At 35.5% G+C, this 19,754-nt stretch overlaps 2 protein-coding genes across 4 annotated transcripts in view; one reads left to right on the top strand and one right to left on the bottom strand.

Moving 5' to 3' along the window:
- Window positions 1–1,063, bottom strand: part of LOC127861111 (zinc transporter ZIP13-like) — a 46,900-nt gene extending 45,837 nt beyond the window's left edge. Inside the window, exon 1 of the mRNA XM_052399491.1 lies at window positions 352–1,063. Coding sequence (XP_052255451.1) covers window positions 352–685 — 334 coding nt within the window. The 5' untranslated portion in view covers window positions 686–1,063. The remainder of the gene's footprint in view (window positions 1–351) is intronic.
- Window positions 1–19,754, top strand: part of LOC127861110 (F-box/LRR-repeat protein 7-like) — a 36,369-nt gene that overhangs the window by 9,327 nt on the left and 7,288 nt on the right. For 2 of the 3 annotated variants that reach the window (XM_052399490.1, XM_052399489.1), the window contains exon 2: window positions 18,952–19,432. In XM_052399490.1, the coding sequence (XP_052255450.1) occupies window positions 18,952–19,432 (481 nt within the window). Of the gene's footprint in view, window positions 1–6,234; window positions 6,530–18,951; window positions 19,433–19,754 lie in introns of those variants that run through there. The other variant, XM_052399488.1, reaches the window with a different exon arrangement.

Here is a 19,754-nt window from a genome sequence, read left to right as displayed (position 1 = left end):
TGCGTTGACATTACCAGAGCATGGAACATTTTGTGATTGCAAAACAAATAAGAAAATTTTTTTAAATAGATTTTTCTTTTTTTTCATACATCAAGATTTTACTCATCTCGTGTTTTTTTTAAAGATCTGAGGCTAGTGTCTCAGCATTTTAAATGTATAGCATATGATCATGTGATTTTATTGTTTTTTTAATCCTTTAAGGGGTTTATTCGATAATAGTCACACATAATGCATCCCTGATATAAATATTTACCATGCGCAGAACACAAAGATAATACATAAAAGTCCAGTCAGATTCTCCAATGGTAAAGACTAGAGTAAAGCCTGAGCCGTAAAAGGGAGCCAACTCACCCCCGTGTCTTAGCGCAGGCCCAGCTTCGATGGGGATAACTAGAAGGGGGAATATGCCACTGAGACCCACAAGTATAGCACCACCTATAGAGTATATCCACGTCTCATAGCTAGTCTGCATTTTAAGTTCCAACCAATCGTGTCTAGCAAAATTTTGATTATCAAGTTTCAAATGAGCCTGATGATGAGGTGAATCGTCCACGTAAAAAAATTCATCCTGTTTGGCATATTTCGAAGGATTAGTCTTTGCCCGATGAATTTCCGCAGAAACCACTGTCACACACGTCAGATAACAAACTAAATGAAGGTGTGTGTGTAGTACAGCCATTATCATTCACTAAATCTAGATAATGTAAGTCCAAATTTCACTTTTCTCATGCAGACGCTTTACAGCAACAACAAAAACGTCCTTCACCTTATAACGTACGGAGCTAGTAGTAAAGCAGAATTTTGATAGTTTCGTATGCACTAATTCCCAATCTTCAGCGCATGCATTATGAAAATAACAATGTATATATTTGTATATGTATAAACTAGAAACGTGTTTTGAATCAAACGCCCTCTTTTCATTTAATTTAAAATGCTTATTCCTTTAGGGGTTACACATCACTTTCAACTATTTGTACTGCTGGCGGCATTTTATATCCGGTTCGATAAACGGAAGCTTGCCTTTCAATACGTGCTATCTTTTCATTTGCCTGGTTCACACTAGACTTGTTTTGTCCGGGAACAACAATTCATTTAATGTTGACATAAATAATTGACGTCACAAGCACGAGAGCCATTATGCGTTTACATATACATTTAGAGATAATTCATTTGTAAAAATAATGCGTAGAGCTATCTTCATAAATATGATAAGCTGTCATCTTGTACTTCGACACCACTAGATACCCGATACACCATTTTATTTATGGTGAGATTTGAATAAACAATAAATAAACAATAATTAGAATGGCCAATAATTATTTCAAAAATACCATAAGTGGAAGTATATTTTCGAAACGACAGACCGTCTAATAAATGTAACGATTTTGACGCAAATGTTATGCTTATTTCACGGATCTAAATTCACTGGAACATTTTTCTCAATATAAAAGTAACACTTTTGTCGACCTGGATCCATACTGATAGTGCTAATTCGACGGACAACTACTATTTCGACTATTGTCCATTCTACACAGAATTCAAATTTCTGCAGTTTACACATAATAAACAAAAATATTTCAATACAAAATGTCGCAAAAAAACGGTATGTGGAAGGTTATTTGCAATACGACATAGACTCTTGTAAAAAATGGGATTGAAAAACATATTAAGTGCTATTTTGTATATGTTTTTAGTTAGGTGCTATGAACAGTATATTAAATAAAGAATTGTGAATCATTTTGTTTTAAATCTTGGTCTTTAAACAATTATTATTCCGAATAATTATAATTGCCATTGAATACAAAGAATTTCAATGTTGATTCCGTTTGCATTATATTGTATTGATACGGTCTTCGCGGAAAAAGACTGCGATCAACAATTATTTAAATGGCCCTGAGGCTTACTATTTAGTGTTTCCAAGCTCCGCTGTCTTTCAAGGGCAGTAATTATGCAATTTTTGTTAAAATACTAAGTCGAGTCCTATCCCTTGTATCGTTCTTTAATAAACGCGTGGCGCATCTTGCATAGTGGGTTTGGAGGATTTTATTCACTCACTACAAGTAGAAAGGTGGGACTATAAAGAAATTACTTTGTAGGTAAGTTTTTCGGACTGTCCGTCTGTCCGATTATCCGAAGCTTTCAAGCGTTTTTACTTCCTTTAGCATTGAAATATTCGAACTAATTTGATACAAAAGTTATCTCACCTTAGACGGCGTGTCGCGCATATAAAACATGATCACGCGCAAGGCCAATGGTATTCTTTCCAGACAAATGTGAAATACGCCAGTTTATAGCCAAATCAGTGCATGTAAACTCTATAATTTTATTATGCATTGATTGATTTTTAATAATGCTTTGAACAAATGTTCCCATTCGTGACAGTTAATTATTCTCGATCGGTCATTGTCGTCTTGGGTATTACTTAAATGATCCCCGGGTACTCTCAAGTATACTTAAATGTACCTCGTGAACAGAAAATATGCAAAGACGTACCCGGAATTCTAACACTAAATTGGTCGTTGTTGGCCTTTTTTCTCAAATTAATTATGTTTATATGTATGCCAATATTATGTCAAATGGCCTCTATATTATCGAAACTCATACGCAAAGAGCATGCATGTTGAGGAAGGTTTTGTTAAAAAAGAATGTTGTTGTGTATCCCGGTGCGCGTTTCTTGATATTTGATCTTGGGCGGGAATAAAACTCGGGCACAGTCTAAATTGGTCGGTTACGTTTTAGAATATTTTCCGTACCCGGGGTACATTTAGGTATGCTTAAGACTAAAGGGGGTACAAATAAGTAGTACCCAAGCCGACAATGACCAATGGAGCGTCACTTATATGACCGATTCTAATTCAGAAGGGTGCATCTTGTGAGAAACAAGATGGCGACGTCTATGCCGAGAAGGGTATAAAACGACGTAAAATAACTGTCTCGCATGGACGTCGCCATCTTGTTTGTCGCGTGATTACCCTCTCTGTTTTGTGCCGACCCTAAACTTTTTATTTATTTTTAAAATCCGTGCATCCCAGGCTGCGTTATATATCAAAATTCGATCACAATCATTAAATTAAAATCATAGCAATAGAGACATTTGCGATATGAGTAATAATTTTTATCATGACCTATGGATGAAGCGTTTGAGAAAGTATGCCAGTCTGTATTGAAAATAAAAAAGGACTCCAAGATAGTTCAAGTTGATGTGATTTGTTTACTATACCGTGCGTGTAAACGGAGTGCTCATGTAGATCTGGCAGTACACGCCAGCAACATTGCACATTTTACATCGTGAGAAATGCCATCTTCGGTTTTGTAAAGTGAACTACTCTTAAAAACACACACTACTGTTTTTTGTACGTTCAACCACGTGTGAAACATGCAAGAATCGACCATGAATGCTGCAAACCTTGTCCATCTACGATTTTTGTTAAATATGAAATATATCAACATACTTAATCAAAGCGCCGAAGGCACTGAAGTTGTTCGCTATTGCATAATTTAAGACGCAACTCACTTTTTAAAATTAATCGCAAATTTTTAAATTAACACAAGACATTCAAATTTATAAAGAGTGTGTCTTAACGCTCGGGTCGAGATGTGTGTTCACTTTTTGTCATCCTATTTATTTTATAGAGATAACTTAGACAAAATAACAACAACATGGCCCTTTTGACGTTCTATAAGAATAGAACGTATGATGAAATGGTAATGAGAACTGAATATAAAGAAAATATGCAATCACGATCATTTTAAATGCAAATTGTTGGAATATCGAATACCTATCTCACTAAGAATATATTTTCATGATGTTAATTCTATGTACACAACTTTTGATTTTTGATCTCATATACAAATTCAAAGTAAACAATAAGATAATAGGTGAAAAAACTTAAAAAATATATCTGCGAGCAATACTTTTTACTCACGAATAAGGTAGTAATTAAGACAGCCCTGTTGACTCGTACTTTGTTGTTAATGAATTACTTGTTACCCTAGCAGTTCACACGATGTCAACAACTTTGACCTAAACATGGGTATAGAGCACTAATGCGCTTTTTTCGGCCTAGCAGTATAACCCAGCTTTTCACCTTAAATGACTTTTACATAACGCCAGCAGACACGCATTAATATATTAGAATATTTCATAGGCTGATTAGGCTAAACTTCTGAACCTTGGCTACATCACTGTGTCTGTGTTCAGCGTAAAGGTAGTAGCACTGTTTAGTGTAAGGAATTCCGGACTTCTCTCTGTGTGTTCAAACGACACGAATTGTGGCCCAGTTACAATTACGTGTTAAAATCCATATCGCAGAATTTCAGTACTCTTTCACTAAATCGTCCTAGGAATAGATAATTGACAATCGATGAACACAGTTTTGCTTTCAAGATGAGAAAACAAACATTACCGAAATAGTATAGTATCACGATAAGAGGAACATAGTTTAATTATCCAACCACAAATGTTTGCCGTACGCTGTCAGCACGTCTGGAAATCGTTCCTAACGCCTGGATAGGCTGCCCTTATACACCAGTTTTCTATTTTGAATTCAATTTTGTATCGAACAGCATTGTGATAAAATGTGCCATTTACAATTCGCAATTAAATTTTTAATGACCCTCGTCTTGCGAAAATGGGTCTTACTTCATATGCGCCCATCATATATATATGGCCCACTCAGCCTGCACAACTCTTATTCTGGTCAGCGGACACACAATGAGACCATAACACATTAAGTAATTCTATAGTGATAAGCATCGCCTCTGACTAGATGCAAATGCACAGGTTGGGCTTAAGATACGCTGGCCGAAAAGCATAAATCCCATTTTCGCATGACGCGGCTATGAAATTGTGATTTAAATGTTTTGATAGAAAACTGCATGTAAATCAAATATTAACATACTATATACTTCGATGGTGAAGAAATGCACTCATAATAAGGCATGTGAGGACTCATATGATGTGCACTCCCGCAGTATAATTGTATCTACTTACACTAATGTGTGGGTTGACAATGGTTAAGACATTTTATGCGGTGAATATGCGACTAACAAGTAAATAAAACACAATAATTAAACTTTTGTTTTTAATTTAATTATTTGGAAACGTTAATAGCAAACTTTACTTTAAAGTCAGCATTTACGCCGACTACCTTTTTAAAATATATTTCTTGTTATATTTAGTGTTTTTTTTCGGTTTTATTGATTATAAAGCCTTTTTGTTGTTGTCTGTATATTTTTGTTGCTGTCTATATAGTATACATGTAGTTATTGATGAACTCATGTTCAACGTTTTATAAATTGAGAACTATGAATATAAACAAGCTTAACCTTCAACTATTGCGTAATTTGCACCCGTGGATACAAAAGATCGCCGCTATCTGTTGAGAACAAAAGAACGTTTCCCAGGTAACGCAACAGTCGCGTGATAGTGCAATGGACATCCCACTATAGTTGTTTATCAGCAGAAGTTTTATTTTCCGGCATATTTTAATAGCCTCATATTATGAATGACATGGGCTGAGCAAAATTACTACGTCATTAAGACGCAGCAGATAGATGACTATGCTTAATTAATCATTCATAAACATTCTCTTCCGCTACAGGCATAATACAAACATTCTTTATAGATTTTTTTCTGTATACAGAGCGTTAAAAATATTCCATTTAACACGTTATTCACATTATGTTTGCATTTGTGAATGAATATAGTTGAAGAACTCAAACCTCTTGCATAAATCATACAACTCTTTCTCGTAATCAGGTTTGTCGTAGTTAAGAACGAACCGCGACGTGAAATTTCTGGTACTAACAAGCGAACAACTAAAAACACAAATGGTAAGTTATACTGATTAAGCGAATAATCCAGTCATGAATGGTGTGCACTATGCTTCATCTCTTTGTGAGCTGCCAGCGCTTAGATTTACTCTCTTTACACTATATTTAACACATTTACCGACGTTATACAGGGAGTAGATTCCATGGCTGATTTTATAACCCCCCCCCCCCCCACCTCAAAGTTTGATAATAAGATTTTCCATGCACTGTGAAATAAATCGATTCGCAAAAGCCTTATACTCGCCTTTACTCCATGCGCGTGTTCCGTTTACTGTCTTGAAATCTGTTTTCTTTCTGGGTTCCAAGAATGTTGCGATACGCATCATACATTCAGTGATATTTGGCTCACTGTGCCTCGAGTAAGCAATTTATTGGAAGCTTGGATAAATGTGGGGCAACTTTGTTTAGCTTTTTTCGGATTTCCGATCATGCGTCGGGTGAAATAATAGTTGGTTTATTTATTTAGCTCATATGTGAAATTATGTTATGTGATTGATAGTTTATACATTAGAGCAGCGACATCATGTAAAGTCATTAGAATCGATGGATGCAGACGGCTAATTGTGTGGTGTTCTTGCTTTTGATATGACCAATGATTTACGCTATGGAATTCCATTCAACGATATACGAGGTTGCGCAAGACGCATCCCAAATCGCATCAGCCCGGTTTGATCCGTATTATAACCACGAAAATGTAAGTAATGTATACCGTATAAATATACCGCCGTGTCGTATTTAAATGCTGCACTTATACGTATATTATGTGGTATATTATGTGTTAATAACAGCGACACAGCGTTTAGTCATATTTTTCCTACAAACGCATACCCAAAACGAATCGTTTTTAAGCTACGACGTTGTGTGTTTTTTCTATTTATGAAAATGAGTCGCGTTATGAGAAAATTGGGCCTAATGCATGTGCGTAAACTGTCGTTCTAGATTAGCCTGTGCGGACTCCCAAATTAGCCTGTGCAGTCCGTACAGGCTAATCAGGCACGACACTTTCCGCCTAAACATGATTTTCGGTAAGGAGGGACTTCATTGAAACTAAAAATACCATTAAAGCGGAAAGTGTCGTCCTGATTAGCCTGTGCGTAATGCACAGGCTAATTCATTTTAGTCTTAATTCATTTAAGGGAATATTTTAGATTAACCGTAATTAAACCACTGTTTTGAAACCACTACCTGATGCGTCGGAATTAAAGCACATGGGCGTCATCTCGATTTATGTTAGTGTCACTCATCAGCGCAAAAGGAATGTTCTTCTTAATAAAATAATCTGATTATGCGAAAATTGGCTTGATTCTAACCTATTTCATAAATATTTGTGAAATTACCATAAGAACTATATTATACTACGGTGTGATCTGGTTCGGGATGTCTGTTTTACATTAATATTGAGTAGTTTTACATTTGCTACTGTGTTCTTTATTCTATAATTATAAATAATATGCGAACTGTATATACTATGAACAACTTGTCGAATAATAGTTTAACGCAATTGACGCAATTTAAAGTTTTGTCAAATGTAGTTTTCTTTATTCAAATAAAATATAAAAACAAGAAGAGAAGAGGATATAGTATGCCTTCTAAATGTTAAAGTAATACCCCGGTTCGTATTTTATGTTCATGAAAATAAAGTTAATTAATATAGCTAATTTTACTATATTGATATGACGCTTGAAAGTATAATAGTTGTACAGTTTGTTTGATTGCGTGATTCCCATAAATTATCCGCGTGAATGACACTTTTTATAGGAGCGTTAAAAGCGGCACTTTGTTGTATTATCAATTGATTGCATTTAAACGACTGTTTGGACTCCCACTTATGAAATCGATCTCAGCCATTTCTAATGTGTCGTTCACGACAATTCTTATAAATGTCTTTCACCCATTTATGCCTAGCGTCTAGAAAAAAAGGCCTTAGCAAACAGCGTAGATCCAGATGAGACGCGGCATGATGCGGTGTCTCACCAGTGTCTGCGCTGTTTGCTTATACAGAAATTTCTGTAAATTCTGAATATAGAAATAAATATACTAGATATCCCTAACTTTGGAAATAAATTGATCCAATTTAGAAGGATGGAAGAGTCCACTAGGCATAAATGGGCTAATGACAAGACCGCGATTTATTGTGTTCTCATAGACTTAATATTTGAGTTGCAGCCATAGTCATAGTTAATTAAAGAGACAAAGTTGTTATCTTTGATTAATTGTGTTCACAAAATTAACTAAGCATCATTTTTGCATTTTGCTTCTTATTTTACCAACTTTGCATAGGCATTTAAGGAATTGCAACATAAAAATATAAATTAATACAATCATACAAAGGTACACTTTGTAAAACAGTATTAGTGAAATACATGTAGTAGGTTGAAGTGGTAGGGGGTGGGGATGGTGGTGGTGGTGAACTAACGGTGATGGTGGTATTATTTGTGGTGGTGCCGAGGTTGGGTGTTGGGGTTAGTGATGGCGGTGATTGTATCGCAGAGTGCAGATTCAACGGGGTTCACATGGGATTTACACAAGGGCTGGACAGAATGTAAACACTTTATTTTTGCGAATATATCAAGGTATTGAAATACTTTTGCAAAAATCTTTAGTGTATAAAAGACAGTTTTCTTGCAGCTTGTGCCGATATCTAAAGATTTAAGAATGCATCCTTGAACAAAGGTGGTAAGCGTGTGGCTATGATATTAATTAGTAAAAACATCATTTTGAATGAAAAATAATCGAATGTTAACGAAAATCAACTTCTCTGAAAAACAATTTTACTGTCAAATATATATATTTATATAACAAGGTATTCAACTCAAAATCACCCGAAAACAGGGTACATCGCTTTTAACGGCAATAACTTAATCAATTGTGCAGCGATTTCCATGAACATGGTCTTATTCAACGCAGAAATGAATTGCCTTTCTGGAAATGTACATATAAGAAATGAACACGATTCACAACTCGCGTGACCTACTCGTCATCGATCAGACCCGATCGAAGACTGAAATCCTCACGGAGTAAAGGACATTTTCTCTGCAAAGTTCACGGATCTAGGTACCATAATTCAATAAAACGTATGAACAAAAACAACAACATTCCTACCGTTCTTGCCGTTAGGTTATGCGTTAAAACTAACTGTCCGGCGCCGTTTGAACCTTTTTCGGCGTAAGCTGCATAAGCCAGCTTTTCACCTTAGCCTGACCTTTGTAAGTGTCCAATAAAATTTCCCGCGGCTAGGTACGAATGAATACACTTCATTTATTCCATTGGCTGATTTGAGTATACCACCAGAACATTGGAAACATATCCGCGTCTTTGTAACACTGTTTTACTGTATGAAACAATTTTATCTCGAATGAAAAGGCTTAATAGATAGAACAGTTTTACACTCAATTCTCGACATCAATACAGTTTGTGCGTACACCTTTTATTTTCAGAGTATTACCAGCGCAAGAGCGTTTATACTTAAAAGGCTATGTTCTCATATTTAGTACTTACTTCCTTATTCCTGTCAACATGTTAACATGTAAAAGTATAAAGAGCAATGGAAGCGAGGCCTCACTTTAAAGCATTGCATTTCAACCCGCGAGGTATATCGGGTCAATTCGCGGACATTCAGAGTTTATATACAGGTCATCACCGGAGTTGGCGGCCAGTAAAATAATCGTTATATAATAAAGACGCTATCCGTGAACTAGGTGACCTGGAATTTTCTTTAGACCAGAAATATGTTAAATGAAGATATTCAGCAATATAATTATGGTATGTAAATAATAGATTCGTAATGTGTTTTCAACAATACAATGATAAATATTATTGTTGATAAATTTAACAATAATTATTCGTCCATATTGCCTAATGTACTAAAGTGATATTATGAGCATGTAACAGTTTATAGGTGTTTATCGCAACCGTTGATTATTTTTGATGTTTCTACTTCATATACACTTATATTAATTAATGCAGCATCATCATACTAAAACAATATACCAGAAAGAGAAAAATAATGCATTTGAATATCAACCGTACTTTCGTTTGACAACTGATCATGCGTTTACGAGTTGAACCTAAATTTAGTTTTAGTGCAGATTTGTTCATACGACACAAAGACACGAAATTGTTTTACGGATCATTTCAGCTTACAGGACTGGGTGGGTCACGTAAGAATATCGAATATAAAATATATGTTTATAAACAACTGGTAGCAAGGTGAGTTGCAGATAATTAATCAGTAACCACATTTTAACTAACTATTTTGACCTGTTAATTCTTTTCAGCTCAATTCAACAGTGCAAAATGCCCATAATATCACTTTAAGCATTAGCACGATGATAATTGATACTGTTAATAATCGAATCAAATAGCAATGCCCGACAAACCACTAAAACAGGTTTGTTCGAAGAACGCGCCTATAAATACGGATACTTCTCGTGTGGCCGGTTGACTCATATGTTTAAATTTCACTTCCATTCTTCTTTTGGTTTTCTGTTTTGTATCTATAGGTTTATGACCAGCAATATGTTATAATGTAAAATAAGCCGCTAAAACTCCCCGTAACATCCCGTACTGCGTGTGATGCAGCTAAGAACTGCACAGAAAAAGACATTCGCTATACTTGATCTCATTCATTAAACTATTTACGCCGTATATCTTTTTTAAAGATATTTCTTGGTTTACATACATTTCAACTGGCCGACATTTTAAACACACGAGTGATTTCATTGGTCCAACGCTAAGGTGTGTCTTTACTCCTGAAGATTTCATTCATAAATCCAGTATGATCGTTTACGAGTAGGTCACACGCGTTGTGTATCGTCAACATTAAGATTGTTAACACTCTAGAGGCCACATTTATTTTCCAATCTACATGACACTTGATCAGAACATTTGCCCCGATAATATCTTCGCTGAGTTCGAATCTGGGTCACGTTATGATAACAAACTATGTCACATTGTCAAATTTAATTAAAAAAGCTTAGTAAGACTAAAAAAGCCGCAGTTATGGTCGAATCTTCATGACGATTGTTCTAATTAAGAGCTCGAAAATGGGTTTTGTTAAAAACATGGCCATACGGCTGGAGCAGTTTTCCCTATATTGCTTTAGTTAAACATTGTCAGTACTCTAGTGCCCATATTTATTTCCAATCTTTATCAAACTTGGCCAGAAGATTTGTTCAAATCATGTCTTGGCTGACATTTAAAGTGGTTCCGTTCGTCGGAAAAAATGTCCGCCTAGCATTTTTTTCTAATATGGCTTTCCTAAAACGCTGTTAACACTCTAGAAGTGACATTTATAGTCGAATGGTCATGAAACTTGGTCAGAACATTTGTTAACATGATATTTTTGACGAGTTTGAAAATGATTATGTTGTAACGGAGATTTAACAAGTGCAACGGAGACCGAAAAGGGACGGGAATTGGTGTAATTTCCAATCAAGTAATTTTGTACCTAGAACATCATTAACACAGTTTATGATACTTATTTATAGAAGATCATTCAAGAAATGCATTAAACATAAAATGTAAAAAAGTTAACAAACTATTACGAAGAAAGAAACAACTTTTTAAGTAAACATGAGCGGTAAAATACTGTTCAAAATTGTTTCCTTTGATTCGCGGTCCTGATTGCATTTGAATCACAGGTGGTTAACGTGTGGCTATGTAATTAATTAGTGAAAACATCATTTTGAATGATAAATTATCATATTATAACGAACAATCTACTTTTCTGAAGAAGAAAAAAAAATCACTATCAAATATATATATATTACAAGGTATCCAACTCGAAATCACCCGAAAACGGGGTGCATCGTTTTGAACAGCCATTACTTCATCAATTTTGCAGCGATTTTCACGATCTTAGTTTCTGTTGAACGCAGAAATGAATTTTCTTTCTTGAAATTTATGTCTTTTTTTTACAAAAACTGGGTCAACTTATCAGAAATAACACGATACACAACTCCTGTGACCCAGTTAACATCGATCAGACCGTATTTATTACTGAAATCTTCACGGAGTAAAGGGCATTTTCCCTGCAAAATTCACGGACCTCGATACCATAATTCAATAAAACGTATGAAAAAATTCTTACCGTGCTTGCCGGAACATTATGAATCAAAACTAACTGTCCAGCGCATTTTGAAACCTTTGTTTACATATATTTGAACTAACTGACATTTTTAACACACCAGTGATTTCATTGGTCCAATGCGAAGGCGTGTCTTTAGGACTGGAGATTTCATTCATAAATACGGTCTGATCGAAGTTAATTGGGACACGCGAATTGTATATCGCGTTATTTCTTGAAATTTGACCCAGCATGTGTAGAAATATTACAAGATATATACATTTCCAGAAAGGAAATAAATTTCTGCGTTGAATAAGACCGGGTTCATGAAAATCGCTGCAAAATTGATGAAGTAATGGCTGTTCAAAACGATGCACCCCGTTTTCGGATGATTTCTAGTTATTTATACATATTTGATAGTGAATTTTATTTGTCAGAGAAGTTGATTTTTCGTTATAACATGATAATTTATCATTTAAAATGATGTTTTCACTCATTAATATCATAGCCACACGCTAACCACCTGTGATTTGAATGCAATGTAGACATGTATTGACTTGATGCTCATATTCTGTACGCGGTACATTTTTAAACGATATACAGTCCAACCAGCGACCGCTTTTGAATAGCGACCACCTGTGTATAACGACCACATCGATCCCCCCCCCCGAACGATTTTCCTATATATTTTACCCGCGGATAACGTCCCTACTGTTGATTTTTTTTATCTTGTTGTGAGTCTTCGGTCATCAAAACAATCGGATGTAATGTGCCGTTTGGGTAATATAACAGGGAGGTTACAGAACCGCTTTAACGCCGTTTATGAACAGCTGAGTCAACAAAGCTATTTATATGAACAATTTAAAAAAGAGATTCTGTTGAATTGTATTATTGTAGAGAAAAGCTCTTGCAAGCTTTATAGCGTTGTTCTCAAAGATATAGTCGCTGCCATGAATTATTGATGCGCCGAAAGTTGTATCCTTAACGAACATAACACGGCCGGGGCTGGAATTCGAATCAAGGTGAATTATTGGCACACGTTCAGAGAGTATTGCACAGGTTACAGCCACTATCGACTCATTTATTTATATTTATAGAAGCGCATTAAACACATGAGAAAATGTAATTTTGATGGCACTAGGTCGCCTATTAGAGGGTCTGTGAAAGCTTTATGGTGTTTTAGTAAAGGGTGCAGGATTAACGAGGTTCAGTGGGGTTTACACGTTATTTTTGCAAGTGTCTCAAGTAATGCAAAAATGTTTAGTGCATTCAATATAGTTTTTCTTGCAGTTTTTGGCGATTTCTTAAGATATAAGAATAAATCATTGAATACGACCGAAATCGGTGACAAAATTTCACGTTGCGTGCAGCATAACCGTGTACATGTATGCGTTACACATCGAATTTTAGGCCAAGAACACAGGTCTATTAAATAACGTAATTTCTGATGTATTACACACTGCCATAACCAGCATAAAACACAGTCTATCGTATCTTACGTATTTTTCTGTGGAATGCGATGATGATAACGTGACAACACGACACTGTTCACGCGATATTATAACATGACGTCATGACGGTTGTGAAATTCCGACAATATTTTTACTGCATTATTAACATCGCTAAAAATTGTTTCTATAACGAAGGCTTGCATTATCTAGAAACCATTAAATACAAATTATATATCACTATAGCAACCGCGATATCGATGAGGATCTGTTCCACATATGAATTGTTATACTACTGTAGGCAATAGTATTGGTACGTTCGCAGGTGAGAATACTCAACCAGAACACAATGCTATGTGGTGTACTCAAACAGTATTAACAACTAAAACATCGTTTGAAAAAAAGTTTTAGCTTTTCTTCATGAAAAGAATCCATGCATAATAAAAAATATACTTACACGCATATTCAATCTGACTATGAGCCCAACATGAGATTTCTTTTCTGTACAATTAAGTGCGATGAAATCAAAGAATGTGCTCCGGGGTAAATTCGCGTATAATCTCCATAAAGTGGTCATGACAATTGCCACATACGATCACTTTTGATTGATCACATCGTTTGATTGCATGAGACTTTGTACAATATTAATTTGTATTGAATTATTAAAGTATATCGCATAAAGACGTATACTTTACTCTATCATCCTATACCGGTACATGTGCATGTTTTGTGAGTGCAATGCCAATCAGATCGATCGTTCTCGACGTAATGAACACAACTCATATAAAACAACACATATCCGGCTTCATCTTAACTGATCCATGCAGGTATTCTGGTAACATACTATGGGATATGCGTAGTATGCGGTCAGAGATCATGCCAATTATCATCCCTATCATATACCGGCAATTATCGGTTTTCCCCTCGAATAAATTTGCATCAAGATGCAAGAATTACTATAAGTGTGTATTATGCAATGCTATTGGGAAAGACTGTTGTTAGGAAAACATGACTGTAATTTATTGCTTTTACCGGTATACAAAAATTTATGTATACCAAGTAACTGAGGTAAACAATACTTGAAATATACGAGTCCTCACAAACATTTGCTTTTATATTTTATATTATAGAATCGTTTGAAGTTATCCGATTGGAGTACGCAACCATGTGCTGGTGTTAACGTTGAAGGCAACTCAACACTTGGTTGTCTACTCAATGGTTGAAAATTTCAGGGGTCAAATGAGATTTCAAAGGCTTAAAATACTGAAACACAACTGTCAAATGATCGTTTAGGTGTGCATATGCTTTGCAAATGTTTCTCAGTATACATTTTTGTCGAATACTATGTTATTTTAAGACAATTTATATAATAGAAATGAACTATTGATTTAGCTTTCCTGTAACTTTTGCATGCAAGGCAGATACTTTCACTGCGGGGAATCACGTGATCACAAAAGTACATCGTACGCACAGAATGGCGGAAAAAGCTCTCGCTTGATGACGAAAATCAAGGTATTCTCATATTTTATAATATCAAAATAAATGATAACTATGCGCAGAGTACCCGCTTAGTCGTCTTATGTACTCTGGTAATTATCGTATTTCTTAGATTTCTGTAGTTTTCTTAAACCATTAGGAACAATTAGCAATAAAAATTGTACATCGTCTGAACATACTTTATTTTGAAGTGTTTGCTATTCTAGACGACAAACAACGAAATAAATACAACATTTTTTGCTTGATAACATGCTTAGAATATTTTGTACAAGGTTTTGCACGTTGTTAAAGCTATTTTAGATCTGTGGCGATGAATTTGGAAAATAGTACATCGTCTGAACGTTTTTTGTTTGCGTACATTGTCTGAACGGTTTTGAGTACATCATCTGAGCTGCTTCTGTTTTTACTTTTAATGCGATATTTATCATTATAAAATTGTAATAACATCTGTTATCAGCCAAGCGATTTTTCGTCCGAATGACTTTCCGTGTATTGATCAGAAAACACAAAATCCTGTGTTAATTTACATGTTTACATAGTGTTTAATTTTATTAAATTACATTTATTAAATTAAATACAAGTCAAGCTAAAAAAGAATGTAATTTATATCTATATATAGGCATGACAATAATGTAATACGAGGTATGCCATTTGGACGAAAGATCCTTGGCTTTTAACATATTTATATTTAAAAAGACCAAATGTAGTTTGCAGTAAAACTAAACTGAACTCATTTCTTTTTACATACTTGGTACATGTGAGTGCTTATTAAAAATATCATGCTCGGCTCAAAACGGTGGCAGCTCTGAGCTTGCGGTGATTTTTGTCAAGCTTCAATAATATATGTAGTAAATAATATAAAATGTAAATCATAGTCTGAATTACATAAATGTGGTAATCGATATATAATTATTTTTTTGAATATAAAATATTGATGTCATCAAATAAGTTGATTTAATTTGATGTATGTTATATAATGGCTGGGTGTTTTTATTTCAGAATGCGCAAAAAGTCAAGTTGATCGCTTCATCGTTTGAAGAGAAAGCGCTTGAATACATCGCAAACAATACGATTAGCACCAAAATGCATTTCGTGAACTGCATGTCACACTGGAGTTTGTCTGCAACAAATTAAACCTGTGCTAACGCCCATTAAGTCACCATTTCGTTCACCAGTGTATAAAGTATCTGCACCCAAAAAGCGAGCAAAGAAAAGCATTTTTGCAAGAGCTCTTTTTGACCAGCAGCCTTCTTGTGAAAAAATATGCCCTGACATTCATGACGCTACTGAATCAGATTATGTTCTGAACATAACCAATGGATCAGTCAAAACAAACGGGAACAGTTAAGTGGAATTGATATCGTGTGAATCTCAAAGCTATGAGAATACCACAAAAACAAGCACATAATTTAACGAGATACATATTCATAAAATAGTTTGTACTAATGTATCTGAGATATGAAATAGTTGTATATCTACATCTCATATATTAACTCTACTCAGATTCTACCAACTCCTTTTAATACCAATTTTATAAATTGTTATAGACTTTCCGAATGCTTTAAGAATGGTGTGTGCTATTCTATGCCAAATACAAATTATGTTAATGTTATGTCATGAAATAAAATTTAATGTTTATGAAGAAGTCATTATGATTATGTGTTATATTTTATATGAAACATCATATAGAGGCCCACGAATACATGTATGTGTTATTAATCTTGACTGGGGTCAAGAAGTGGTCACACGCAGGAAATAAAATATTTTATTGACTCGAATAGCTAAATAACTGATAAAATACTTCTACCGGACATGTGCCCAATTTGATGGGGGGGGGCAGATGTTAAGACATTAGCAAAAAACAGCAAATACACTTTACAACAAAGTTTTGATGATTCAAGAGGACTTTACCTGGATTAAAGCATTTGATATATATATATATATATATATATAATATATATATATATATATATATATATATATATATATATATATATATCATATATATATATATATATTATATATATATTCTAGCTATATACGAGAGAGAGAGAGGAGAGAGAGAGCGAGAGAGAGAGAGAGAGAGAGGAGAGAGAGGAGAGAGAGAGAGACGAGCTCGCTCGCGCGCGCGCGCGCTCGTTCGCGCGCGCGCGCTCGCGGCGCTCTCTCTCGAGACTCGCTGCGCGCTCGCGCTAGCGCTCGAGCGCGCGCGCGCGCGCTCGCTCGCCGCTCTCTCTCTCTCGCTCTCGCTCGCGCGCGCGCTCCTCGGCTCTCGCTCTAGCGCCGCTTCTCCTGCTGTTGATAGCATAGCGCAATGTTGAAATTATGCATTTGTACACTTCAGCATGTGGTGCATTACAACTAGTGCTCAGAGTATTTTCTACATTGTCAGATACAAGTTCCAATAGACAACATCATTGCAGCAAGTTTTTTTATTATAAACGATAGTGTTAACAAGGTTTTGCTACAGCCATACAAGGTAAACTGCCCCGCTCCCTAGTGGCCATGTTTTTTAACGTAACAATTTTCGAATTCAGCCGAGGTGAATAACATAATCATATCAACAAATGTTCGGACCAAGTTTCATGAAGATTGAAGTATAAATGTCACTTTGAGATTGTTAAAAAGGTTTTTCTATAGCCATGTGAGCAAATATGCCCCCCCCCCTGGCGGCCATCTTTTTCAACGAACCTGAACCATTTTCAAAGAAACCTGATATATCATTAAGACATTACGACATCCGTTTTGAACAAGTTTCAAGAAGATTCAACTATAAATGTGAATTCTAGTGTTAACAATCTTTTTCTTTATTTTGACCAAGTGACCTAGGTTTTGACCTGGTTTGACCCAGTTTCGAACACGACAAAGATATCATTGGGAAAACTCTTATTACCAAGTTTCATGACAATCAAGCAATAAATGTTACCTTTAGAGTATTTACAAGGACAAATGTTGACGACGCATTAAGGACAAATGATGATCCTAAAAGCACCCCATGAGCACGTTGTACTCAGGTGACCTAAAAATAAGAAACTTAACGTTATATGTTTATGAAACAAATGTAATTTTTATTTTAACTAAACCGGTGACGTGTCCAAACCAAGCCAGTTGTACCTTAGCACAAATATTCGTGGCCATGGTAGTGGAGTTATAAAATTGCCCTTACTGAAGCTTGTTTCATTCCGTTCACTGTTGTTTATTTCTCAATATGAAACAAAAGAAAACCAGTGTAATTTGTCCACTTCATATTGATGTCTTAATTTATTTGCCCATCGAAATGTAGAGAGAACATGTCTTCTTGGTCATTGTGTAGTACAATCTGATCTCAGTTCTGAATTTAACGATATAATAGCATACAGTTGACAATATAACAGGAAATAATTTTTAACACATTGAATAAACACACATTCACAGATGGACATGAAGGATTTCTTTGTCTATTAATTTTTGTAGTAAAATTAAAAGAATACTAGCGTCATAAATAGTCATTGGCTGATCACAGATGTTATTACAATTTTATAATGATAAACATCGCATTAAAAGTAAAAACAGAATCAGTTCATATGATGTACTTAAAACCGTTCAGACGATGTGCTCAAACAAACAACGTTCAGACGATGTACTATTTTCCAAATTCCTCGCCACAGATCAAAAAAAGCTTTAACAACGTGCAAAACCTTGTACGAAATATTTTAAGCATTTTAGCAAGCAAAACATGTTGTATTTATTTTGTTGTTTGTCGTCTTGAATAGCAAACACGTCAAAATTAAGTATGTTCAGACGATGTACAATTTTTATTGTTTATTGTTCTTGAATGGTTGAGAAAACTACAGAAATTTATGAAAAGCGACAATTACCAGAGTACATAAGGAAACTAAGCGGGTACTCTGCGCATACAATATGATAATACCTTGATTTTCGTAATTAAGCGAGAGCTTTTTCCGCCATTTTGTGCGTACGATGTACTTTTGTGATCACGTGATTCCCCGCAGTGACTTTGAAGGAGTCAAAGTGAGTAAATTTTAGAATGCTTGCATCAAAAAGCAGGATTTTGCTTCCAATAAAATCCTAGTTCTCGCCTTCTACTTCTGTGTCTCTTTTCAGTCGTGCACAGTGGACAGTCTACCAGACAAGTGCCTGCTCTATGTGTTTTCGTACATTCATCAAAGAGATCTCGGCAAAATCGCGCGCACCTGCAAAAAATGGCGTCTCCTCGCCTACAACCAACAACTTTGGCAAGTGGTTTCATTTCGTCCGGAGTACAACGGACTTCACGTGAACAGTTTCGAAAACTTAATTGCCCTCATAAACGTACGATTCGCACCGTCGCTACGCTACATCGAGCTGCCGTGTGAGCTTGTGACGCCACCAATTCTGCACGAGCTTTCGAACAAGTGTCCCGCACTGAGGTACATGACGTTGGACTTCTCGAATGCCATGCAGCTACACGATTTTAACGACCTGAACTCGTTCCCGTGCAACCTGAAGAGTCTCTGTATTTGTCTGTCGGAAGTGATCTTCCTCGAAGGCTTCATGCGACGCATCTACAGCTGTCTGTCGTCCCTCCAAGTTCTGCATCTGATAGGTGAGATAACAGCATACAGTACCGATATAGAATTCGATGTTAAAGTCATATTATGGGCATTTGACAGTATATAGGTGTTGATCGCAACCGTTGTTTATTTTTTCTGTGTTTTCACTTCATATACACTTATATTTGTTAATGCAGAATCAACATACTAAAACAATATCCCGGAAAGAGAAAAATAATCCGTTTTGACAACTGACGACAGAAATGATTCGATGAGTCTAAATGTTGTTTTCATGCAGATTCGTTCATATGACACCAAGACACAATTTTGTTTTACGGATCATTTCGGCTTAGAGGACTTGGTGAGTCATTTAAA

Source organism: Dreissena polymorpha, chromosome 15 (assembly GCF_020536995.1).
Source record: "Dreissena polymorpha isolate Duluth1 chromosome 15, UMN_Dpol_1.0, whole genome shotgun sequence".
Lineage (NCBI taxonomy): Eukaryota > Metazoa > Mollusca > Bivalvia > Myida > Dreissenidae > Dreissena > Dreissena polymorpha.
This window is presented reverse-complemented; position numbering and strand designations above follow the sequence as displayed.